Source organism: Micromys minutus, assembly GCF_963924665.1.
Source record: "Micromys minutus genome assembly, chromosome: 1".
NCBI classification, from domain to species: domain Eukaryota; kingdom Metazoa; phylum Chordata; class Mammalia; order Rodentia; family Muridae; genus Micromys; species Micromys minutus.
In genome coordinates this window covers 93,009,867-93,031,752 of record NC_137969.1, presented here as the reverse complement: position 1 = coordinate 93,031,752, position 21,886 = coordinate 93,009,867, and the positions used below count along the sequence as shown (strand labels likewise).

Sequence of the window (21,886 nt, the reverse complement as noted above, 5' to 3'; positions counted from 1 at the left end):
AGTACCCACTTGGCACACAGTCTGCTTCATTACATTGAGTTCCTATGGTCAATCACTTTTCTTCACGACAGCTAGACCCTGCCTAGAGATTATATGGCTTTGTTACTCGATACCATTCTTGCATAAACAGCACCTCTGAAGAGTAACATAAACTGCTGTTGTGTCTTGAATGCTTAGAGATACCCGTGGAAGGCTGAGAAGCAGGCCCTTGCTCATTTCTGGAGGGGCAGAAACAGCCACAACCTACAGGACTGCACACAAAAGACTTCTAACTCTATTTATAACATGACAAGTGACCAGAATGCCCCGGTTCATCTCCCAGCCCTACCTGCCACCTGCTGGCTGAAGACCTTCAGCAGGTTTCACTGACCCTCGGTTCTCCATGTCATCGTGGATAAAACGGACCCAACCCAGCGTTCCAGCACGGCTGCCGTTGTGGGGAGTAAATGAGCTATCTAATGTTATATTGAAACAGAGCACTGAAAAAAAAAATTTCTAAAGGAAGAATGTGTTTATTTCTCCTTCACCTACCTACTCAAAACATTTATTACCTGATATAATGGCACTCTAGCCAGTAGATGAGGTGACCTTGGGCGTTGCGAAGCATTAAGCCGTGAAACTATCCACACTGTTAAGTTTGTTTCTAAGAACATACAACGAGCAGTCAGGATGGAGTAGAGACATGTGGGCTCTGCTCTGAGGCAGGGGCAGGGCCCATCTTCATTTGGCTTTGTGCTTCTTACAGATCTCCAGGAACTCTTGCACATCCTCAGGGGACCCCATGATGACTGGCGCCCTCTGGTGGATCTCAGTGGGAACGATGTCTAGTATGTCTTGGCTCCCTGTGGTGGCGAGCCCACCGGCCTTCTCCATGACGAAGGCGATGGGGTTGCACTCATACAGCAGCCGCAGCTGAGAAGCAAGACCAGAGACGGGGGTCTTCAGACGGAGGGAAGCACCCTTAGGGTTGGGGGACCTTGTTCTAATGTAAAGCTCTGCCTAGGAGCTGGTGGGAGTTTCTGTGATAACACCTCTCCCTTCCTCCCTCCCTTTCTCTCTGTTTGTCTCCCCCTCCCCTCTCCCCCTTCCGTCTCCCCTCCCCCTCCCTCCCCTCTGCTTTTGAATTAGGAAAGTTCCCTTGTGTCCCAGAATGCATCTGAGACAAAAATCATTAGCTATTCGGCTGAATAAAACCATTCATGGAGCCAGAGCCTCAGCCAGCCACCTGAGGCAAACATGAGGCAGACCACCTGGATTTGGGACAGAGTGACATTTGGCAGTGCTAACAGTTCCCGACTCTTTACAGCCAGAGACTGGACTTAATGAGTGATTCCGTGTGTGTTGGATGGAGCTCTGTCTGTTCTAAAAGCATTTTTAAAATCCACAGTGGTGTCTGGCTGCAGACATCTGGAAGGCAGACTGGCCCCTCCAAACAGTGGACTATTGTCTCCAGCCCTGTGCACTCCTCTTGGAAACTTCCTAATGCTCCGGGGCTGGAATTTTGTCTGCCATATATCTTGGTGTTTGCTTTTGAATATTAATTCTTTTTATTGAGTGCATTTTCAAGCGGTTGGCCTATGGAGATTCCTGAGTCTGTTTCCATATGGGAACGAGAGCCAAACTTGAAAGCCTGAAAAGGGCTGGAGGGAGGGGGTGGGGTGGGGGGAGAGGGATGGGGATAGGGTCCGGGAGGTGGGGTGGGGTGGGGGAAGGGGGCGGGGTAGGGGGAGGTGGGGTGGGGGGGTAGAGAAGAGGGGTTGGAGGGAGAGTTGGGAATCTCCACAGTTCTATCGAAGAAAAGGAAAGTGAGTTGCTTGAGGAAGTGTGATAAAGAGCAAGCTGGCTGTACACGTCTGGGCTGTGACATGATTTTCAGTGAGGCACACACTGTGCAGGAGCCTCCAAGCAGATCTGTCAGACGTGCAGACTCGGTTCCTGACATCTGAAGGGCACTGTTGCTGGGGATGTAACTCAGTTGCTAAGAGTGCCTGTCTCGCCCTGAATTTGATCCTTGGTGCTGCGTAGAACCCAGCACGGTGGTTCACACCACCCAGCCTTCAGGAGGTGGAAGGGGGAGGATCAGAAGTTCAAAGTCGCCCTTGGGTACATAGAAAGTTCAAAACCACTCTGGGCCACAGGAGACTGGAGGGTGGGGAGAGTGAGACAGAGACAGAGAGGGAGAGAAAGAGAGGAAGGGCACGGTGGGTGTCAAAGAGGACATGGGAAAAGGAAGCATTTGGTAGCCTTGTGTGAAGAAGCAAAGATCCTTTAGCCAGCATTAGAAGAGTCACACTAGCCTGTGAGTTGCTGGGAACTGGGCCATTACATGGCCACTGCAGTCAGTAGAAAAACCCACCTGGAAGCCTTGTCCTCATCAGACAACATTACTTTCCAAGCAGCAAATGTCGAGTTCATTAGCTACGTCTGTTTTAGGCCTCTTGGGGGGGGGCATCAAAGCACACCCCCTCTCTGCAATGCGTATTTGATTTTCTGTCTTGGTAATGAGACAAGGCTTTTTTATTTCCCATCATAAATGGAACTCATTCGGCCCAAGCCAAACCCGAGCCCCAGAAGCTCTGAGCACTGTTAGTCCCCTGCCGGGTCTCCATTAATTCTCTTTTGCCATTGCCTTGACAGGGCCCTCCTGGGACATCACTTGAGACAACCTGGGCTGTGCCTCACATCCAGAGACTATGTCACAGACCTCTTAGCAACCACAGGAGTGTTCGTGGGCTCCATGACCCCCCCTTTTTTTTCTTAATGAAGTCAAATCCTCCCAGGCTGGAGATGAAATCCACTGCCCCTCTCTCCCTCTCACATCCTCGGGGGATGGACATACCTTTCCTTTTGGACTTTTCTTGTTGGCAGGGTATAAAAAGATCCCACCATACACCAGAGTGCGGTGAACATCGGCCACCATGGACCCCACATACCGAGCACCATAGGGAGCTGAATTATCCTGCAAAGTTAACAAGAACAAAAGATAAGAGGCATAAACCTCGGTGTCCTGATGCTTACTCTCCTCCATAGCTACTTGCCAAGGATCTTACAGATGCTCACTTTGAACTGGCATAAGACATGAGAGGAGAATCCTATTCCTGAGAAGAGGGGAGATTATGGGGACAAGGCCTACTGAATATCTCCCAACGGGACACGTTCTGGCAGTAGCTTCCGAGGAGGGTGTGGTTGGTCCTGGCTGTGGGGTTGGAACGGGCAACATGAAAAATTTAGCTTGAAGGATGTTGTCAAGGTAAAAACGTGGGCAGGTGAAAAGCTGTATGTTTTGTGGGAGAAGACTCGGTACAAGCCAGGACGGAGCAGCAGAGGGGCAAGGGCTGCTGCCACAGGGCTCGCTGGCATGTCTGTGTGCTCGGGATTGTGCTCTGGGAAGGAGAAAAACCCATACTAGAGAGGAAGTCTGGGGCTAGACCCTGAATGGCGTGTTAACATGTGGAATGCATCCTCAGAATCAGACACCGCTGTAGAGCCTCCTGGACAATCAACCATTTTTTGACTCCAGATTCCTTAATTAGTAACCTCTGTAGGGAGGTGGCAATATAGACATTGGCCATCATGTATGTGTCTGTTTGTCTATGTGTGTCTGTGTGTGTTTGGTGGTGTCCATGCAGGTGTGTATCCTGTTTGTATGTGCCAGGGGTTATGGGAATGTAAGTGCATGTGGAAGCAAGAGATTGATGTCTAGTGTCTTCCTTCATCACCCCCCACCTTAGATAGTGAGACAGGGTTTTTCACATAAACCCAAAGCTTGAAGAGTTGGCGTTCCTAGCTTACCGTTCACTCAGGAGGTCCCATCTCTCCCTCCACACACTGGTATTACGGGCAGGCCTCCTGAAAGCTGGACCTGGGGTACCAATTTCCTGCCCCCATGCTTGTGAAGCACACAGTGTAACCATTGAGCCATCTCCCCTACCTGGCACTGACCATCTCCATATGATAGACAGAAATCCACCAAGGTGTAGGCCTGAAGGTACACAACTCACATAGTAGGTGCTTGGGTGCCAGCCCCCATCCCCCATTTCTATTTCAATCAAAATAGAAATGCTTGATTGTTGTAAAGGAGCTCATCTGGTTGACATTATTGTCCAGATTTTGATATGCTGGGAGATAAAAAATAAAATAATATTTGGGTTTTGATGTCTCTGAGCAAGCTTTCCAGCCAGGCATCTAGGGCTCCATGGTTTCCACACCCCTCCCCTTCATATCCAGGATAAAATTCACATCAGTGGATTTTTCTCATAAAGAGAGAGTCCCATGTAAAGTCCAGACCCTTCTCAATAAGTGTCCCTTTAGCTCTCAAGGACACTCCTCCCAGGACTGAACACACTACCAGTCCCACCTGCTGTCTCACTCACCGGAGGGAACTTTTTCCTCTGGACATACTCAGTGACGGCAGGGTCAAAGTCCTTGGCATAGCCCTCATTAAGGCTGTAGATGTTACCCTTCTTCTTGATCTTCACATCCCTGTCCACCATAATGAATTCTCCGATGGACTTTGAAACAAGGGAGAAAGGTAGACCAATGACCAGCAAGCTCCCCCGGGCATGGACAAAGCATGGGACATGGACACGCCTCAACCCCGGGCACAGTGATGCATGCAGCCCAAGGCTCCAGTGGTGAGCAGAACACAGAGTGAGAGAATGCCAACTTCCACAGGGTAATACAGGATTTAAGAGTGCAAATGGTTTCCACAAGGCCAGACATGGGAGAGTACAACTCTTATCCCAATATGAGAGAGGTTGAGATGGGTGGATTGGGAGCTTAGGGTCAACCTGGACTACTTTTTGAGAATCTTGGCTCCAACATCGTAGATGGGGGAGGGACTCATGAGGTCCCATCCCCTCCATAAAGCACAATTGTCAGTTAATGTTCCTAGGGTCATTTTCCTCATTGTCATGGTCACTGATAAATAAGTTGTCTATGCCCCTATAAACAGCCATTGCCCATGCCTGGCGCCCAATCAAGCAACTCTTTTTAAGTACTCTCTCTCTCTCTCTCTCTCTCTCTCTCTCTCTCTCTCTCTCTCTCTCTCTCCCTCTCTCTCTCCCTCTCTCTCTCCCTCTCTCTCTCTCTCTCTCTCTCCCTCTCTCTCTCCCTCTCTCTCTCTCTCTCTCTCTCTCTCTCTCTCTCTCTCACACACACACACACTAGACATGAAAATAGGGAGAGGACTGGCTATCAAAGGAGAGAGAAAATCTAGGAGATGAAACTGACAAAAACCCATTACATACATGTATGAAGTTGTCAAGAAGTGAAAAAAGAAAAACCCACTAGGGCACAGGAATGGAAAAAGTATGTGAAATAGAAAAGTGGCTAACAATAAATAAATGTGAGAATAAGACTCATTCCTGAAGATACAGAGGGATGTTGAGGTTAGGGAGAACTGAAGAGGAGGAGGAAGAGGAGGGGGAGGAGGAAGAAGAGGAGGAGGAGGAAGAGGAGGGGGAGGAGGAAGAAGAGGAGGAGGAGGAAGAGGAGGGGGAGGAGGAAGAAGAAGAGGAGGGGGAGGAGAAAGAAGAGGAGGAGGAGGAAGAGGAGGGGGAGGAGGAAGAGGATGAGTAGGAGAAGGAGGAGGGGAAGAGGCAGAATTAACTAAGGTCACAGAATGCATCACTGCAAGAAAGTCTTCACAGTTTTCACTTTTGTGCCTTCTGGTTTCTAAAAACTTGGGCCACAAACTTTCAGGAGCATTTTTGTATAGTCAGGAAGACAAGAGATACATATCTCCAGCTAAAGTATCTGAAAAAGGAACCGGTCTCAGAGCAAACAGCTGGAGCTACCTGCAGAACCTGGGCTCCCATGCTTCCCTGGCAGCCATCTTGGTACCCAGAAGGTGAAGGAGAGCCTCCTACACATAGAGCCGGGAGCTATAAAAGCCCAGCGGAAGCTGCAGCCTGCTAGAAACCCCCACTTGTAGCCACAGGTAGGTCTCAGCCACGGGCTTGTCCTTGCAGAGGAGATGCAAGGAAGGGAGAGGCACTTTGCATCTCCCTGAAGCAGCCTTGCCTCTGGCCAGAGAGTGAGAAAGCAAAGGGGTGCAAATCAAAAGGAGCTCTGGCAATCAGCCAGGCAACACTCCAGCTGTTGCACTGATCCAGTAAACATCTGTATCTGGGAAGGGAGAGAGGGAGGCTCCCAAATACCCAGAAACCCACCTATTTACAAGCCCGTATGCAATCGGCAGTCAAGAGACTTAATCTCACCCCCCCCCCCAATGTTTGTTAACTCAAAAGAAAGAGAGGGTACCAGGAGCTTGTCTGGAGGACTGGACAATCTGGACAGGCAACACTTTGGCAGACATCGCTGCTTTCAGAAGCTGTACCCTTCTCTCGGATTAAAGATCACTCAGGATTTTGACTTGTGCAGTCACCCTCCTCTCCAGTGTTAGTTTATTAATTAAGTGCCCCTGCTCCCAGGAAGGTGAAAGTACAGTTTTGTTAAGCATTCGCAGATCAAAGGCAGAGAGACCATGCTCCAATTTACAGCAATTTGCCGCATCCCAAGCAAATCCCTCACAGGCTTCTCACAGAGGACAGCACGCTGCACCTTGTATCTCGAGTATATGGTTTCTGTTGTTGGTTTGTTTTGTTTTTAAGGAAAAAGAGAAAAAGGAGGGAGCTGGAAAGGTGGTCCAGCATTTGCTGCTCTTCCACAGGACTTGGGATCAGTTCTCAGTACCCATGCTGGGTGGCACACATACACACATGCACTCACACACACACACACATACACACACATCAGGTACAAGCTCGAAGCCACTCAGCCTAAGAGATGTCTCACCGGGTCCAGCATGAAGCAGTTGACACCACAATCCATGGCAAGGACCAACATGGTGGCACTGCCATAAAGCGCATAGCCCGCTGCCACCAGATCCCGGCCTGGCTGCAGAGCGTCCTTCTCGGAAGGCTCACCGGTAGTTTTCTAAAGCAAGAGAGAAAACAAAGGGATGTTCTCATTTTGTCTTGTGGTCTTTTCTCCCAGTTCAGCCATCAGTAAGGATGCGCGGTGGAACCCTTCCTCTAATGCAATGGTTCACAACCTTCCTGACCCGTTAATACAGTTCATGTTCCCTCTCTCTCTCTCTCTCTCTCTCTCTCTCTCTCTCTCTCTCTCTCTCTCATACACACACACACACACACACACACACACACACACCACACACACACACCACACACACACACACACACACACACACACACACACACACACACACACACACACACACACACACACACAGTGTGTGTGGTCAGTTACTCCCATGGCAAAGAGATTCTCAGAAACATAGTTTGTAGAATTTCCCTGGAGTCAGCAGATGACACACTAGGCGCTGCTCCCGTTTTCTCCAGTAACCCAGAGTAAGAGCACAAGTTAAAGCTGGTCTTACAGAAGCTGAGAGGGACTGGAGGTTACCTGAGGCTGGGGGCTTGGTGGGGTGGGGGGAGCCGGAGAGGGGAGGAAAAGAAAGGCTTTTCTCTCACAAGGGCAAACAACCATTCCTCTAACAGTTCCATTCTTGGATATGGGGACCAAATACTTTTAAATGACTCGAGGAAGACTAGACTAAGAGGGAGGAGGGTTGTCTCAAGTGAGGAGACTTGTTTGGTTTTGTTCTCTGTGTTGTATGAAAAGGACTTTGGGGGGGGGGGAGCTTTCTCGGTTTAAGGAAGAAAACAGTGGGTGGGACAGGCTGGGCTAGTTTGGGGGGGGGTTGTCACAACATCTTCCTTGCCATCTTTTGCAAGAGAGAAAGAGAGAGAGAGAGAGAGAGAGAGAGAGAGAGAGAGAGAGAGAGAGAGAGAGAGAGAGACTGAGAGAGACTAAGGATTGAAAGAGTAAAATGGCGCCACTCTCCGTCCACTATATCTCAGCAGCTGTGCGGTTCTATGCAGGGCATTGAGACATTACTGAAGATCTGTTCAAGCCCCACGGCTTTATGCTCCACACTTATTTATCGATCCACTGGATCAAAGCCAGTGGGCTGGTGTGGGGATGGGGGGCTTTGTACACTTTACCTTTCTGTAAATGCCAAAAATGGTCCCGATGGACACAAGGCAGTCGATGTTGGATGAGCCATCAAGGGGATCAAAGCAGACAACGTATTTGCCCTGGGCAAAGGAAACAGACGGCAAACAAGGTGAGTAGGCATTGGGTAGACTCTAAAAGACAAGGTGGTGGTGGGGTGGGGGGATGGCCTTATTCATTTATATTCTGTCTGGGAGTATGAGAAGATGGAGGGACAGACAGACAGACAGACAGGGAAAGTACCATTTATAATAGAAAGTAGAGTGACAGAAGCCAGATCATTAAATCATTGCTTCCTACGCCACTGATGTAACTGAATCAGATTTGGTTTGAGAGAGTCCTGGAAGCCCCAAGGGAAAGAAGCAAAACAGAATCGGTCGTTTGTTTCTCTTACTTTTAAGGCCTCTGGGGCATGGGAAGCCATTCTTAGCACTTGGGTGTTTTTTAAGAGTAGTCACTCACATTTGGTAGAGGCTCTATTACTAGCATCACCCATCAATAAAGAAGCTGATGGCCAATGAGCTGAGGCAGGAAACAGGAGGTGGGACACTGGCAGGAAGAGGGAGGATTCTGGGAAATAGTTAAGAGATAAAAGAGAGCCGAGGGGAGAAACAAGGTGGGAGAAGGACTGAGAAGACAGACACAAACCAGCAGGCAGATGAATTTGGAGAGACGCTGAGGGAGACACCGAGGAGATGAGAAGGAGAAAGTGGGCCAAGACTAAAGAAGAGGTAACCAACCAAGTTGTCGGCATAAAATAGTTTAAATGGTTAAGTAAGTTATCAGCTAGTGAGGAATGAGCCAAAGCTTATAGCCTAGGTATTTACTAATAAATATTTAATCTCAGAGTCATCATCCCAGAGCAGGAATTGGGAAAGGAAAAAAGACCGAATTATTAACATTATGATTAGAAATGGTGCCTCACATTCAGCACCACTTGTAAATATACCCTTTCCAGTTTCCCTTCATAGACTCTGCGATTAACTAGTTATTATTAAATGCCTTGGCCATAAGCATTGGCTCACTCCCTGACTAACTCGTAGCCTATTAGCCCATTTAAGCTATTCTCTGTCTACCATGTGTCAGTTCCTCTCTGTCAGTCCCGGCCCTATTTCCCAGAATCCTCTCTCTTCCTGCCCGTGTTCTGCCTCCTGCTTCCTGCCTCAGCTCATTGGCTATCGGCTTCTTTACTGACTCTCTCTATGGATACTCTACACTATAGTGTACAGATTTCTCAACAAAAATCCCTGCTATGACTCCTGAAGGAAGTGTAGGTGGCACTGGGGCTGGCCAGCTCCAGCTCAGGAGAGCTCACTGAACAGGCTCTTCCGAGCTCGGTTGATGCCACAGAGACAGTGCGCGTGCAGGCCGGTTGGAGACGTTTTCCAGGGGGAGAGTCCGTTACCATCTCAGCACTGGGAGATTCCCATCTCCAGTCCAGCTTCTCTCCCAGAGTCAGGGGACTCCCTCATTGCCTGTGCTTAACAAGTCATTTCCACAGATGCAGGAAACCTTAGACGGGAAAATGAGACAGCAGCCACTGTGATGGCTTGTCACCTGGGGCTGGGGGAGGGGCCGCTGCTGGAGGATCAGGGACTTCTGTGGCATGTAGTGATGCTTTACAAGGGCTGTAGAGCAGGTCACTCTAGGCTGGCTTCTACCCCTTACTCCCGTCAACACAAGCTGAACATTTAATCTGATTTTCTTTCCCAGTTCTGCTCTTCCGTGCCCTGTTTGTCTTGATCAGGAAAGACGCTTAAGTATGACCAGCTGCCGCTGTCTTATAGGAGTCAAACTCTGCCCTGTAGCGTGTCACACTCAAAATTCCCCCGGGGTGTCTCTGCGGTGTTGAACGTGCCCCCAGAGGTTGCTCCATCCTCCCCCAGCTCTTTATCACTGAGTCCTACAGCATGCTGGGGTGGAGCTAGATTCTGGGACATACAGACAGTTGCTTGTTCTCTGCCCTCGAAAGGCCATCTGAGCACCAGAGAACCCCAGGGCCTGAGCCAGGGATGGAAAAGGGAGGCAGCTCAGCTTGGTGGTGGGGTGAACACTGAGGTTGGAGATTGGTCATGACGAGCAGGTAACTCTCAGAAGTCAGGCTTTAACAGTCACTAAACACAGCAGTGATGAGAGAGACACACCCTGGAGAGGTGGGGAGAGCAGGACCAAGGGAGCCTCTGGGGCCATGTTCAAAGGAGAGGTTTGCGAAGGAGAACATGGTGGGAAGACAGAACAGAGAGGAAGCTGGGAAATCACTAGAAATCTAGCTAAGAGAAGTGAATCTTCCATGAAGCCAAGAAGGAAAATGGCCACATGCAAGCCTTCAGAGGTGTAGACACAGACCCACCCTCTTCTCAGGTTCTATTATGATGGCATTTTTATCTTCTTCGGACACAAGAACACAGGTAGAATAGGACGACTTCAGCATGTTGATCACCAGGTCATTGGAAAGTATGTCCAGTTTCTTCACTTGGTCCCCAGTCACATTGGTTGAGCCAGCAATACCATAGCTAGAGGGAAGAAAAAAAAAAAAAAAAAACACATACATACATAGAAAATGAGCCAAGGCCACCACAACCTCCCTGAGAGCAACCGTGAATGGATCTGGAAGGAAGGAAGGCAGACATGCCAGGCATCCCTGGTTCCTGGAAGGACAGTGCAGGAAGGGTGGCCTTGCCTGGTGGGGTATGTATTAATTTCTACGATCCATGCCTTTTACAAAACCAAAGATGCTTATGTTGTTTATTATGTGTGAGAACCAGTGTTTAGACTTATGGGTGAAAGGTTCAATGCATCCGCTGAAAACAGGGAAGAAAGCCTGGGTTGGAGGGAGGGAGCTGCTGGCAGTGAGCTGTCCCCTCTAGCCCCCAGCAGGAGCTGCTCTTAATGGTCCTCTAGGTCTCTGGGTGGATGGAGTCAGTCCTCCAGGGTGGGAGGACCAAGAAGCTTTGGTTCTGACTTTCTCCGTGAGCTCCCTGAAAGCTGAGATGTCCATCCAAACTGCAGCCTGGCCTGTTTGAATGCAGGGGAGGCGAGTGGCCATCGGTCCTCCTGCTTCTGCCTCCACACTCAGACTATAGAAACAGGATGGGATCCACGCCTTTGCACATGTTACACAAGCACTCAACGAACTGAGCTACAGCCCCAGCCCCGTGCTTAAACATACCCTCATGCCCCAAACCTAAATTGCTTCTGTACGGGTTGGCAACCCAATCTAGAAATGACCACACAAAGGGCCAGTTGTCTCATTTGTCAGCATCAACCCCCATAGCTGTCACTTCCTTCTAGAATGGAAAACAGAGCCCTGCCCTCTGGCCCCTCCACCTCTTCTCTTCTGCCTTGTTGTTCCTGCGTCAATAAGACCAAGCAGCCCATAACCGGGCAGCCTGTCCCTGGCCTCAGCTGGGAAGCCCACACTGGTGGAAGAGGGTGTCTGGACACTTGCTGAGGATCACTGTCCCCGTGCTTCTCCTTCACGGGTCAGCACTGACAGCTTTTCTCCCTCTAGCTTGAGGTTGCCACCATCATGGCTACTCTTAGAAGGGGAACGATACTGACAGGAGAAAATGGAACATAAAGATGTCAACAGCAGCCCCCTGTGAAAACCTCAGCTCTGTGGTTCCCTGGTCTCTGGGTCTCCCTCTCTCCCCTGTGTGCACATGTGAAATGGCATCTCCCAGGTGCCATTAAAATACACACACACACACACACACACACACACAGAGAGAGAGAGAGAGAGAGAGAGAGAGAGAGAGAGAGAGAGAGAGTCTCTCAGTACAGCCCTTGGCACTTCAGGGATACAGATGGAATCAATTCTGGGGAGCCTGAACAGTTGAGGCAGAGTAGATGAGAGAGCCCCAGGCAAAGGATTTGGGCACTGCAGACAGGCACCTTGGTATAGTTTATCACAACTATGAGGAGAAGCTGAAGCAGTACTGAGCTTCCAATGAGAGAGATGGAAGGTGCAAACATAGTACCAGCTTTGACAAGAACCCTTTCTGTCTGCATAGAGTGCCTAGGAAAAGGAGACTTGGCAGGTGAGGGGGAGGGGCCAGCTTGCCACCTCCCACTGGGCTCCACCTCTTAAAGGTACCAGCACTTCTCAACACAACATACTGAGGGATAGGCTCCTGGCAAGAGATCCCTTGAAACTAGGTGAGTTTGTGGGAGAATGGATCTCCTTCCCATGGGTCCCAGTCTCACCTGCTCCTGCTAGCCCAGTGCATTTTACTTAAAAGCCCAAGCCTTCTTAAATTCTACAAATAACTTCCTCAGAACCTACCATGCTAGGGCAGCATTACTGAATAGGGCAGACCAACCCCCACTCCCCCACCCCATCCTCTCCCCACCTCAGGGAGCTTAATACTGAAGTGAGAAAAGACAAACAAGAAATTGTTTCCAAATAAGTGTGATGGTGAGAGAGCCTGTGGCTGTCAGGTAGCAGGTGGATAATTAATTACAGATGTCCATGAGCAGGGTGAGTACTTTAGATGGTTGGTTGGAAAGGCACTCAGTGTCGGGTGTCCAAGTGCACGGAATTTGCTGGTTGTTTGGTTGGTTTTTGAAAGAGAAGATACCCCAAATCCCCAATGAAGCCTGAACCAGTTGGTAATGACTACAAAGCAAAGGTACAGAAGCAATTCAGAGGAGACAGTCTGCTTTTTTTTTTTTTTTTTTTTTTCTAAAAGAAACGGCTGTGTGCAGTATAAACATCCTTAAAAGTAGCTTTTAAAAACGTTTCATGTCTTTCTCCCATGATGACTGGATCCTGAGTTTTGGTAAAGGCAGTGGCCACTAGGCTCATTTTTCAGCGCCTTCGGTTTCAGACGTGTGAGCAGACCCTGGGCTATGGGGGTGACAGTGGTGTCATCAGAGGTGGCCTTAGATTAGGCTCATACTCTGCACTTGTTCCAGGACCTTAGGGGATGTGACCCCAGGGGTCAGAGAGAAGCCAGCAGCGTGCAGGAAGCCAAAAGTCACAGGGGCTTGCCTGTCCAGGAAGATGCTCTTCATGTCCCAATCACACTCCTCAGGGGTTCTCCACTGTGCTGAGGTACCAGTTTCACTCAACACCTCCAGGACTCCCATTCACCTTAGTGCAATGGTCCCCAGTGAGGGTCTGCCTCTTCCCAAAACCTCTAAACTCATAGGTGCACCATACAACTTCTGTAGGACAGGAAGTGTGAGGGCTTGCTCTGGGAAGCTCGGGTGCTTAGATGCCCCTTAAAAAAACACAGCGACGTGTCTTGAAGGTAGACACTGGGCTCAGGAGAGCACATTTTCAGTTGCCAGTCAATAACACTACTGCAGTAACAGCAGCAATGTGTGGGTCATGGCTGACTTAAGTCTTGACTCACAGCCCAGTGACTGAGTGAGTCGGGCCTCTGTTCCTTTCTACTGTACACAGCTTTTCACTAGCCAATGATGTAAGGTCAGAGTAAGGCAGTCCTGGTCACACTCTAAGAGCCACAGAAGGGCTGCTATAGAGGGACAACTGGCCAGTGGAAGGCCAGAAATCAAGGTTTTTGTAGGTTTGACAGAGGGAAAAAAATAATCCCTTAAAAATACTCTTAAGGGGGGGTTGAAGGGTATTTTTACTCTCTAGCTCAGCTCAGCAGTTAAGAGCACTGACTGCTCTTCCAGAGGTCCTGAGGCCAGCAGCCACATGGTGGTTCACAACCATCTGTGATGAGATGTGTGTTTAAGACAGCAACAGTGTACTCACATACATTAAATAAATAAATAAATCTACAAAAAAAATTCTCAAGAGGCAGCAAGATGACTAGCAGGAAAAGGTAGGTTTTGTTCACACTGACAACTGAAGGAAAGAATTGACTCCTGCAAGTTGTTCTCAGTCTTCCACACTTGTGCCAAACACGTATGTAAACATGTGCAAACACACACTTCCTCAAGGAAGTCAAGAACTGAAGGGCACATTATATCAGCTACTTGCCAGTAGTTGCAACCAAACTCCTGCAAGAAATAGTTTAAGAAGAAAGTTTAGCCCATAGTGCCATGGCCAGAACAGAACATCCTGGCAGAAGAAATGTGTGAGTTTGCACTACAGGTCAAGGGAACAGGGAAGAGCACCACAGGATGGTGCCCTCCACTCCCACCTGAGTTAACCTTCTGGAAATGCCCTCCCCAAACACTCAAAACTGCACCTCACCAACCCCTATGTTTCTAGATCCGGTCAGGCTGACAATGAAAATTGCCCATCATTCAGGTATGGGGAAGTGGGTCCGGAGAAGGCTGGAAATGAGAATGGAAACCAGTGGGAGGCATCTCTGGAACTAGCTGGAGGCCTAGGGCTGGGGAGGTAATGGGGGAAGTGGGTGGCTGAAATTTCTACCAAAGGGGGCTATAGACTGAAGCGGTCACCTCCTGTAGCCTGGCAGGACTTCTGGGGGAGCGAGAGGGACAGCAATCCACTCACACAAACTTCAAGTTGAAATTTGTCTTGCCTACGAGATGTACAGACAGGGATAAAGATGAAGCAAAGGTTGAGCGAGCAGCTGGCCAATGACTTCCCCCAACCTGAGATTATCCTATGTGAGAGATTCCATGGGGTCTCTATTAATGACACTATTGATAATCTGCCATGCTTGCACACAGGAACCTAGCACACCTGCCCTCTGAGAGGCTTCACTCAGCAGCTGATGGAAACGGATGCAGAGACCCACAGCCAAGTCTTGGAAAAGCGTGGGGAATAGAAGTAGCAAGTCAGAGGGGTCAAGGACACCACAAGCAGACCACAGAGTCAACTCACCTGGGTCAGTGGGGGCTCACAGAGACTGAACCACCAACCAGGGAACTGGACATAGCCCCCTACATATCGGTACCAAACATGGGGCTTGGTGTTAATGTGGAACCCTACCGAGTGAAGTGGGGGCTGTCTTGGTCTCTGTTTCCTCCATTGGCTCCCCGTCCCCCTACCTGGACTGCATAGTTGAGCCTCAGTGGGAAAGGACGTGTCTAGTCCTGCTATAACTAGATGCCCCAGGGTGGAGTGGTACTAAAGGGGTCTCCCCCATCTTTTAGAAAGAAGGAAAGAAGCATGGGTGGGATTGGGAGGAGAGGGAGTGAGGCCATGATGGGGATGTGAAGTGAATAAAAAAAAATTATTGAAAACAAAAACAAAAAACAAATCATTCATCACACACATGGAGTTTATCTTCTTTACACAGTTCCAGATCTGCACCCACATTCCTTCCCTCCAGAAACCATCAGTCTCTGAAGGGGGTCAGTCATCTTTCCTCAAGCCTTGAAGGATAGAGTAGCAGGGGTCTCCACAAAACAGACTCTTGACTCCTGTTTGACCCACTGAACCATCTTAGAGAAAGGATTAGCTGTGACCTCTGAAGCTGCAGGCAGACTGCAGGAGGTCTTGAGAGTGGTGAGATCTGACTCTAGAACCGGAGCTTCAGGGGTGCAAGGTAAATGCTAAGGGAATTCACTAAAGGAAACGACCTTACACAAGTCAGGCGCATCTGAGAATTTACAGTTCTTGAGCCTGAACAGCAGAGTATTTCTTTCAGCTTACATCCTAAACTCCAGGAGCAAAACCGAAGTGTAGCACTGGAGGTGACATTCAAAGCTATAGGCCGGGACTCTAGATTCCAATCTCAGCTCCACCACATGCTTGTCAGACCTGTGTAAGTCACTTCATGCCTCTGGTATCCTGTCCTTCGACTCTAACATGGGAATACTTTCTCACTGGCAGGCTATTTCCCTCTTTCTGCTCTCTATACCAGAGCTGTAAGCAGTAGCATACTTGGCAGCACACAAGTAGCCCACACTGGTTTTCAGGACACCTGACCCAGGACAAAGGGAGGAGGATTATGATTTAGACCTTATCACTGAGGTCCTAGGTAAACCTAACTCTGCCCAGTTATTCATCGATCCTGTGGCAAATGACCAACCCAGTGGGAAAAATCTTGGAGTTCTTTGAGAAATAAGACTTCCTAAGTCACAAAGGCAACCCTGGCTTTTGTTCATGCAGGCTGGAGATGGACAGATGTTAGGGTATGGGGCCAGCGCTGATCCTGCCCCAGAATGAGATTTACAGCACACTCGTGTTGTATGGTGCAGATGAGCCAAGAAACAACATGGGAATCTGCTGTTCTCGACACTTTTGTGCCATAAATTCTGCTAGTGTGCAGACAAACATAAGCTCACATCAGCTTACGCGCAGTTCCAAACTCAAGAGCTGGATTTCTCTACTGTTTCCCTCTGTCAAACAAGGGAGAAGACCACATCTTTAAAATAGAAAAGGAAAAGAAATGTTTCTGGGAAGCTGGAGAGAGGGCACAGTTGGTAATGCGTTTGACACATGGACAAAGTGTGGGAACTTAGTTCTTAGAGCCCAGGTTTTAAAAAGCAGAGCTCGGTTACACACAATTGTGATCTCAGTGCAGGGGAGGCAGAGACAGGCAGATCCCAGGAGCTCACTGGGCAGCTTGCCTTACCTAACCAATAAGTAAACTCCGGGCCAACGAGTAATGCCATCTCAACAAGCAAGGCAGACAAGACAGCCTCTGAGAAACAACACAGGGTTGGCCCTGACCTACACACACGCATTCATGCAGGCATGGCTTCTCCAGATGTTGTAACCTGAAATATATTCCAGCTGATATACATGTGGTGGCTGCAAAATAGAATGCGAAGGAAGTGCAAATGAAACAGATTACAGCAGAAATAAGTAAGCCTCTGGGAAAGCAATCATGGCATCTGGCTATGATTAGTAAGCTCCTTCATCTTCTCAACAACTCCCTAAGGTTGAAGAGCAGCTGTCCCTATCTTTTTTTTAAAGATGTATTTACGTATTTTATGTATGTGAGTACACTGCCGCTGTCTTCAGACACCCAGAAGAGGGCATCGGATCCCATTACAGATGGTTGTGAGCCACCATGTGGCTGCTGGGATTTGAACTCAGGACCTCTGGAAGAGCAGTGGGTGCTCTTAACCACTAAGCCATCTCTCCATCCCAAAGCTGTCCTTATCCTACAATAGGGGAAACTGAGGCTCTCAAATGCTGCACCATCCACCCACCCATATCACCACCTGAATTAAATGGCAGACCCAGAAATTTAAGCCTAACTCCTTGTCTCTGAAATGGGCTCTTGGGTTCTGTATCCCCTTGCTTCTCTAAACCCACTCCTCATGTTCTCCTCCTCTTCCCCTCTGCCTCAGGACAAAGGTGCCAAGGGGCCTACATGCCCCCAGACTATGACTGTATATTTCTACAATAGCCTAAGCCAAGGCTTCCAAAGGGCCACATCCCCTCACTGCTCCCAAGCCTCTAGAAGTCGACAACTCCTTGATTCTGTCTGCAGTTTAGTATTGTCTCAGTTTGGGTGGCATGATTCTACTCTCATTTTTTAGAACCAGCTCCTTGAGAGCAACCCTCTTTGCCTTTCAGATCGGATCCATTCCGTACCTCTGCCACACCCACCCTCTCTGCTACAAAGGCTTTGCTCACTTCATCTTTTTCACCCATTTTCCACGTTTCCTCTTCCACACCCCTAGCCTTCCCTTCCCCAGAACTCGATCTGGGCTGTATGAGATGCTGCCTAAAGATATATTCTTTATACCATTACTGTATTAATCACGTACCATAGATCATACATCATATAATGTCATGTCATATGGAGCAGTGGAAATGACTACAGTGGGAACTCTGTGGTTGACTGAGGTAGAGGAGCAATGTGGCCCATAATTACACCTCTGCAGATTTCCCTGTGAGACAGCAGGGCTGAAACCAGTCTTGGTGGGGTTCTTGCAGATCTTCAACCATCCCATCCCTCTGGGTGAATGTTCTAAGGCCAACTGGCAGCCTTAATAAGCTCTTTACGGGCACACTGGCTCTCCATCCAACACATCAAAGCCTGAATGAGCTTAATTGGAAGGCCTGTCTTGAGATCTCATCTGGCTGCTAGTGGTCTGACTGCCTATCATCCTGTGAATCGTCTGATGCTTCCTGTCCCACAAGGATCCAACTTCTTCCCTCAGTTACTCATGCAGCCTGTTCTACCGCTGTGCTAGCCATAGTAGTGAGGAATTAAAAGCTACTCATATCTGCTCAGGGAAACACCATAGAGCAGGTTAAAAGGAGAAGGTGGATTGTCACGTCCTGGTGGCAGAGAACATTCTTTATATAGCTGGAGAAAAACAAGGTAAGCATAGTCCCCTTTTACTTGAAAGCTACATATAGACATCTGTACATATACAGGCATATATGAACATGTCATATAGACATTTACATGAGCATTTAAAAAAAGCATCTGAAAAAATAACCAAGACAAATTAACAGTGGGTATCGGGAATTTGGCATGGGAAGGGGTGGGGCTGCTTGCTTTCCTTCTTATCTTTTGAGTAGCTTGGCATTTTTTTGTCAATGGGTGCAACTCCTTAAGAAATCTGGGATGGCATCTTCAAAGCTGGTGCCGTGACCATCTAGTCTATGAGTACATGTTCTTTTCTGTACCCAAATTAGCACCTTCCACCTAACCACACTACCATTATCTGAGGTTAGTTAAAAAGTAAGGTATCTCAAGGGATTTCTAAGGAGTTTCTAAGTTTCTCTGGGGTTGTGACAAATACTGGTGCATTTTTTAAATAATATAAGAAATGGCAACTGTTGTTTCTCACGAAGCCCCCAAGTTCTGAGAGAGTTAAACCCTTCAGCTGTAAGTTTAACCTGAAGTGAGACTTTCACCCGGGTGTACTGGCTGAAAGGCTCCTTAGGACTAAGATGGGGAAGGGGGAAGGAGGGAATCATCATCTCCAACAGACCTGTTCCTAGGTTTCTCTAGCAAGGCCCTGCTTGGCACTTGAAAGTACATGTCACCAGGTATTTTGTACTTAAGGATTATCTCAACTAAGCCACACAGTAGAACCAGAGTTTTTCCAGAAATAAATGCACACACAGATGACACAGGTCACACTCTTGGAGGGACATCTAAAAATCTATTTCAAAGGATTATATGTTCGAGTTAGCTACACACCTCGCATGCCAGTTCTACGTTGTTCATAGGGAATATTTTTTAAAGTATGAAAAATATTAAGAAAGTATTTTTCTTAATGGGTTTTGTTGGGTTGTGTGAAAACCAGTTAGATTCCAAACATGTGCTCAGGCCAGATCAAAGTAAGAACGTGTTGTGTGGTTTATAAAATGGAGGTGTTCGGAGACTCCATGTTTCTTCCTTTGTTCCTACCGACAGGTCATACTATAGATCAGAGAATTAAAATCACCCACCATGCTAGGTGTGGTGCTTTATGCCTTTAGTCCCCACTCGGAGGCAGAGGCAGCAGATCTCTGTGAGTTCAAGGCCAGCCTGGTCTACTCATAGTGAGGTCCAGGACAGTAGGATCTACATAGTGAGATCACGTCCCGAAAACAAAAACAAATAATAAAATTCACCATCATCACCACCACCACCCCCACCACAAGGGAACGTACTGGATAGGCCCTTCCTATTGCTTCTGAAGGAGGGTCTGCGTAACAAAGTCCCCAAATGGTTCAGGGGAAGGAGATCGGATCCTTGACTTTATCAAAAGCCGCCTACTTTGCTCTGCTGTGTCTTTGAGCTCTTTGCTAGTTGGGCAAGATCGGCTCCTGGCATTAACGCAAATAAGGAGAGGTTTTGATGCTCAGGAGGTGATCTACAGCTGACCCCACAAAGAGGGGGCGCTCTGAGTACTATGTAGACAGCCTACAACTCTGGGCATCACCTTCCTCCCAGACTGATAAGTGATGGATACACTTTATGGAACTTGTCTAAGGTAAGGGTGATACCGGATTAGAAACTGAATTTGGGACTGCAATTCCAATAGAAAGTAACAGAGGTTAAAAAGAGAAATGGGAGAAAGGTGCGGGTACTTGCACTTCGTCTCTGAGGCCCAGGTGGGCAGCTGGTGAGTCACTCATGTTTACCACGAAGCTGGGAAGAGCAGGAAAGGGGAGTTGAGACCAGAAGAGATCCTGCAGTATTGCACCAGGAGAAAGGGGAATGAGGGCGTGAGTGCAGCAGAGTAAGAAACCAGAATCTTAGGTGTCAAATGGGGGCACACTGGCTACCAGCAGGGGTCCAGAAAAACAGACCCCAGGCGCTCTAAATGAACAAGATGCAGCAGCCAGAGGCCTAACTCACAGCTGTGCGATGCCCGCCTGGCGCACCGCAGACGAGATGGCTTTGACCGCGGCGCAGAGCGAATTCAGCAGCTGGGTCAACTCGCCGGTGCCCCCAGCCTTCCTGCCCTCCTCCATGACGAAGCGGGTCAGGGTGCTGATATCCGTGTCGAAGGGCGCATGGTTCGACATTGCTGGGGTCTGGCACAGGTGCTGTCTGTAAGGTGCTGGCTAAAGGTGCAGGCAGGTGGGGCCCCGCAGGTGACAGTCACAGCGGGAGGACTGAAGGCGACTGAGTCTGCACAAGCTCAATGAACTTGAGTCCTGGGGGAGCCTATAATCTCCAGGTCTCCGCCCCCTGACCCAGGAAACACCCCCTCGCTCCCTTCCTCCACCAACTGCCTTTCTGCCCGCGGGCCAAGGTCCTCCTAGCCTCTCCCTCAGTTCCACCCTCCCCTAGAAGCCACGCTGACATTGCTACTTCCTCCTCCATTGCCCCACCACCCACCTTACCTCTGGGCTATCTCCGTAACGGATCTCCTTCAACCTCCCCCCGTCCGCCCCCCCACCTCCGCGCTGTAACCAGCCAGGAGGAGGCATGAGGGACTCCCTCTCCTATTCCCTCCCCATCCCAACCGCCCACCCCCACCCACCTGCTTAAACTGAGCAGCAAATTCAGAGAGGTTGAGTAGTTCAGGGAAAGCCACACTTGTGCCCAAGGTGGCCTGGTTTCAGTCCCTACCCACTGCTCTCCCATTACCTCTCTGTACCATCACTGTCTCTTCTGACCTATACCTCTTGAGAAAATTCTCCCATCCCCCATATACTCTGAATCCCCCTTAATTGTTGCCTCCTCTGAGTTTCTGGAGTTGGAGAACTGTTGAGAACCTTAGTTCCCAACAAGTGTGTTCCGCCAAGAAAACTACTGCAGGCGCAGAAAACTATTCTCTGAGACCAGGCAGTTCCGCTGCCAGCATCCTCACCTGTTTCTCTTCTAGCTGTAGCAAGTCATAGGCTGATTTGCAGAACAGTCACTGACTAGGTCCTGTGCTTGCCAGAACACCTGCTTTCTTTGAGCCCAGAGCCCGAAAGAGGATAAATTCCTGCTCTCTTTGAGTGTAGAGTTTAACAGACAGATAGCAAAAAGAAGCAAAAACAAACCATGGATCTGTTTCCACATTGGCATAGGGGAACGTGAAAAACAGAACAATAAACAGGGAATGCTGGGAATAATAAACTGGGGGCAGGGGGGCGGGGTCAGAGAAAAGTTCACCGGGAAAGTAATTCGAGCAAAAAGGTGAAGGATGCCAGAGAGGACTTGTCTGTGGGGCTGGTTAGCCAGCCAGTCTAGTGCAAATCAGCTAAGTGCCAAGCTTATAAGAGACCACCTCTCAAAATAAGATGGTCGGTGCCCAAGGAACAGTGCCCAAGGTTGTCCTGTGATCTCACCTGTGCAACCTAACAGGCACACAGACACCAGGAAAGTAAGGAGAAAAGGGAGAAGGGTAATATGACAGATCTCACAAACCATAGCAAGACACTATGGTTCTAGTCATAGTTCTTGAAGAAGCTCTGGAGTTTAAGCTGGCAGGCGACGTCCTGCTTTATTCTACATGATGTAGGGACAGACTGCCAAGAGCTATGGCTGGGAGAGCTGGCAGCATGCCTTCTGTGTAGCCCGATTGTGTCCCCTGTCTGGTGTACAAATATTGC

General features: G+C 48.9%; 1 protein-coding gene across 1 annotated transcript; it reads right to left on the bottom strand.

Moving 5' to 3' along the window:
- Positions 1-720: 720 nt before the first annotated feature.
- FBP1 (fructose-bisphosphatase 1) lies at positions 721-20,365 on the bottom strand (the record flags this gene model as incomplete). The annotated part of the gene is made up of 7 exons (XM_080923053.1): positions 721-912; positions 2,840-2,959; positions 4,374-4,511; positions 6,799-6,939; positions 8,031-8,123; positions 10,391-10,553; positions 20,196-20,365. 7 exons carry the CDS (start codon positions 20,363-20,365, stop codon positions 721-723), a joined length of 1,017 nt encoding a protein of 338 aa, XP_080779179.1.
- Between the last annotated feature and the right edge of the window lie 1,521 nt (positions 20,366-21,886).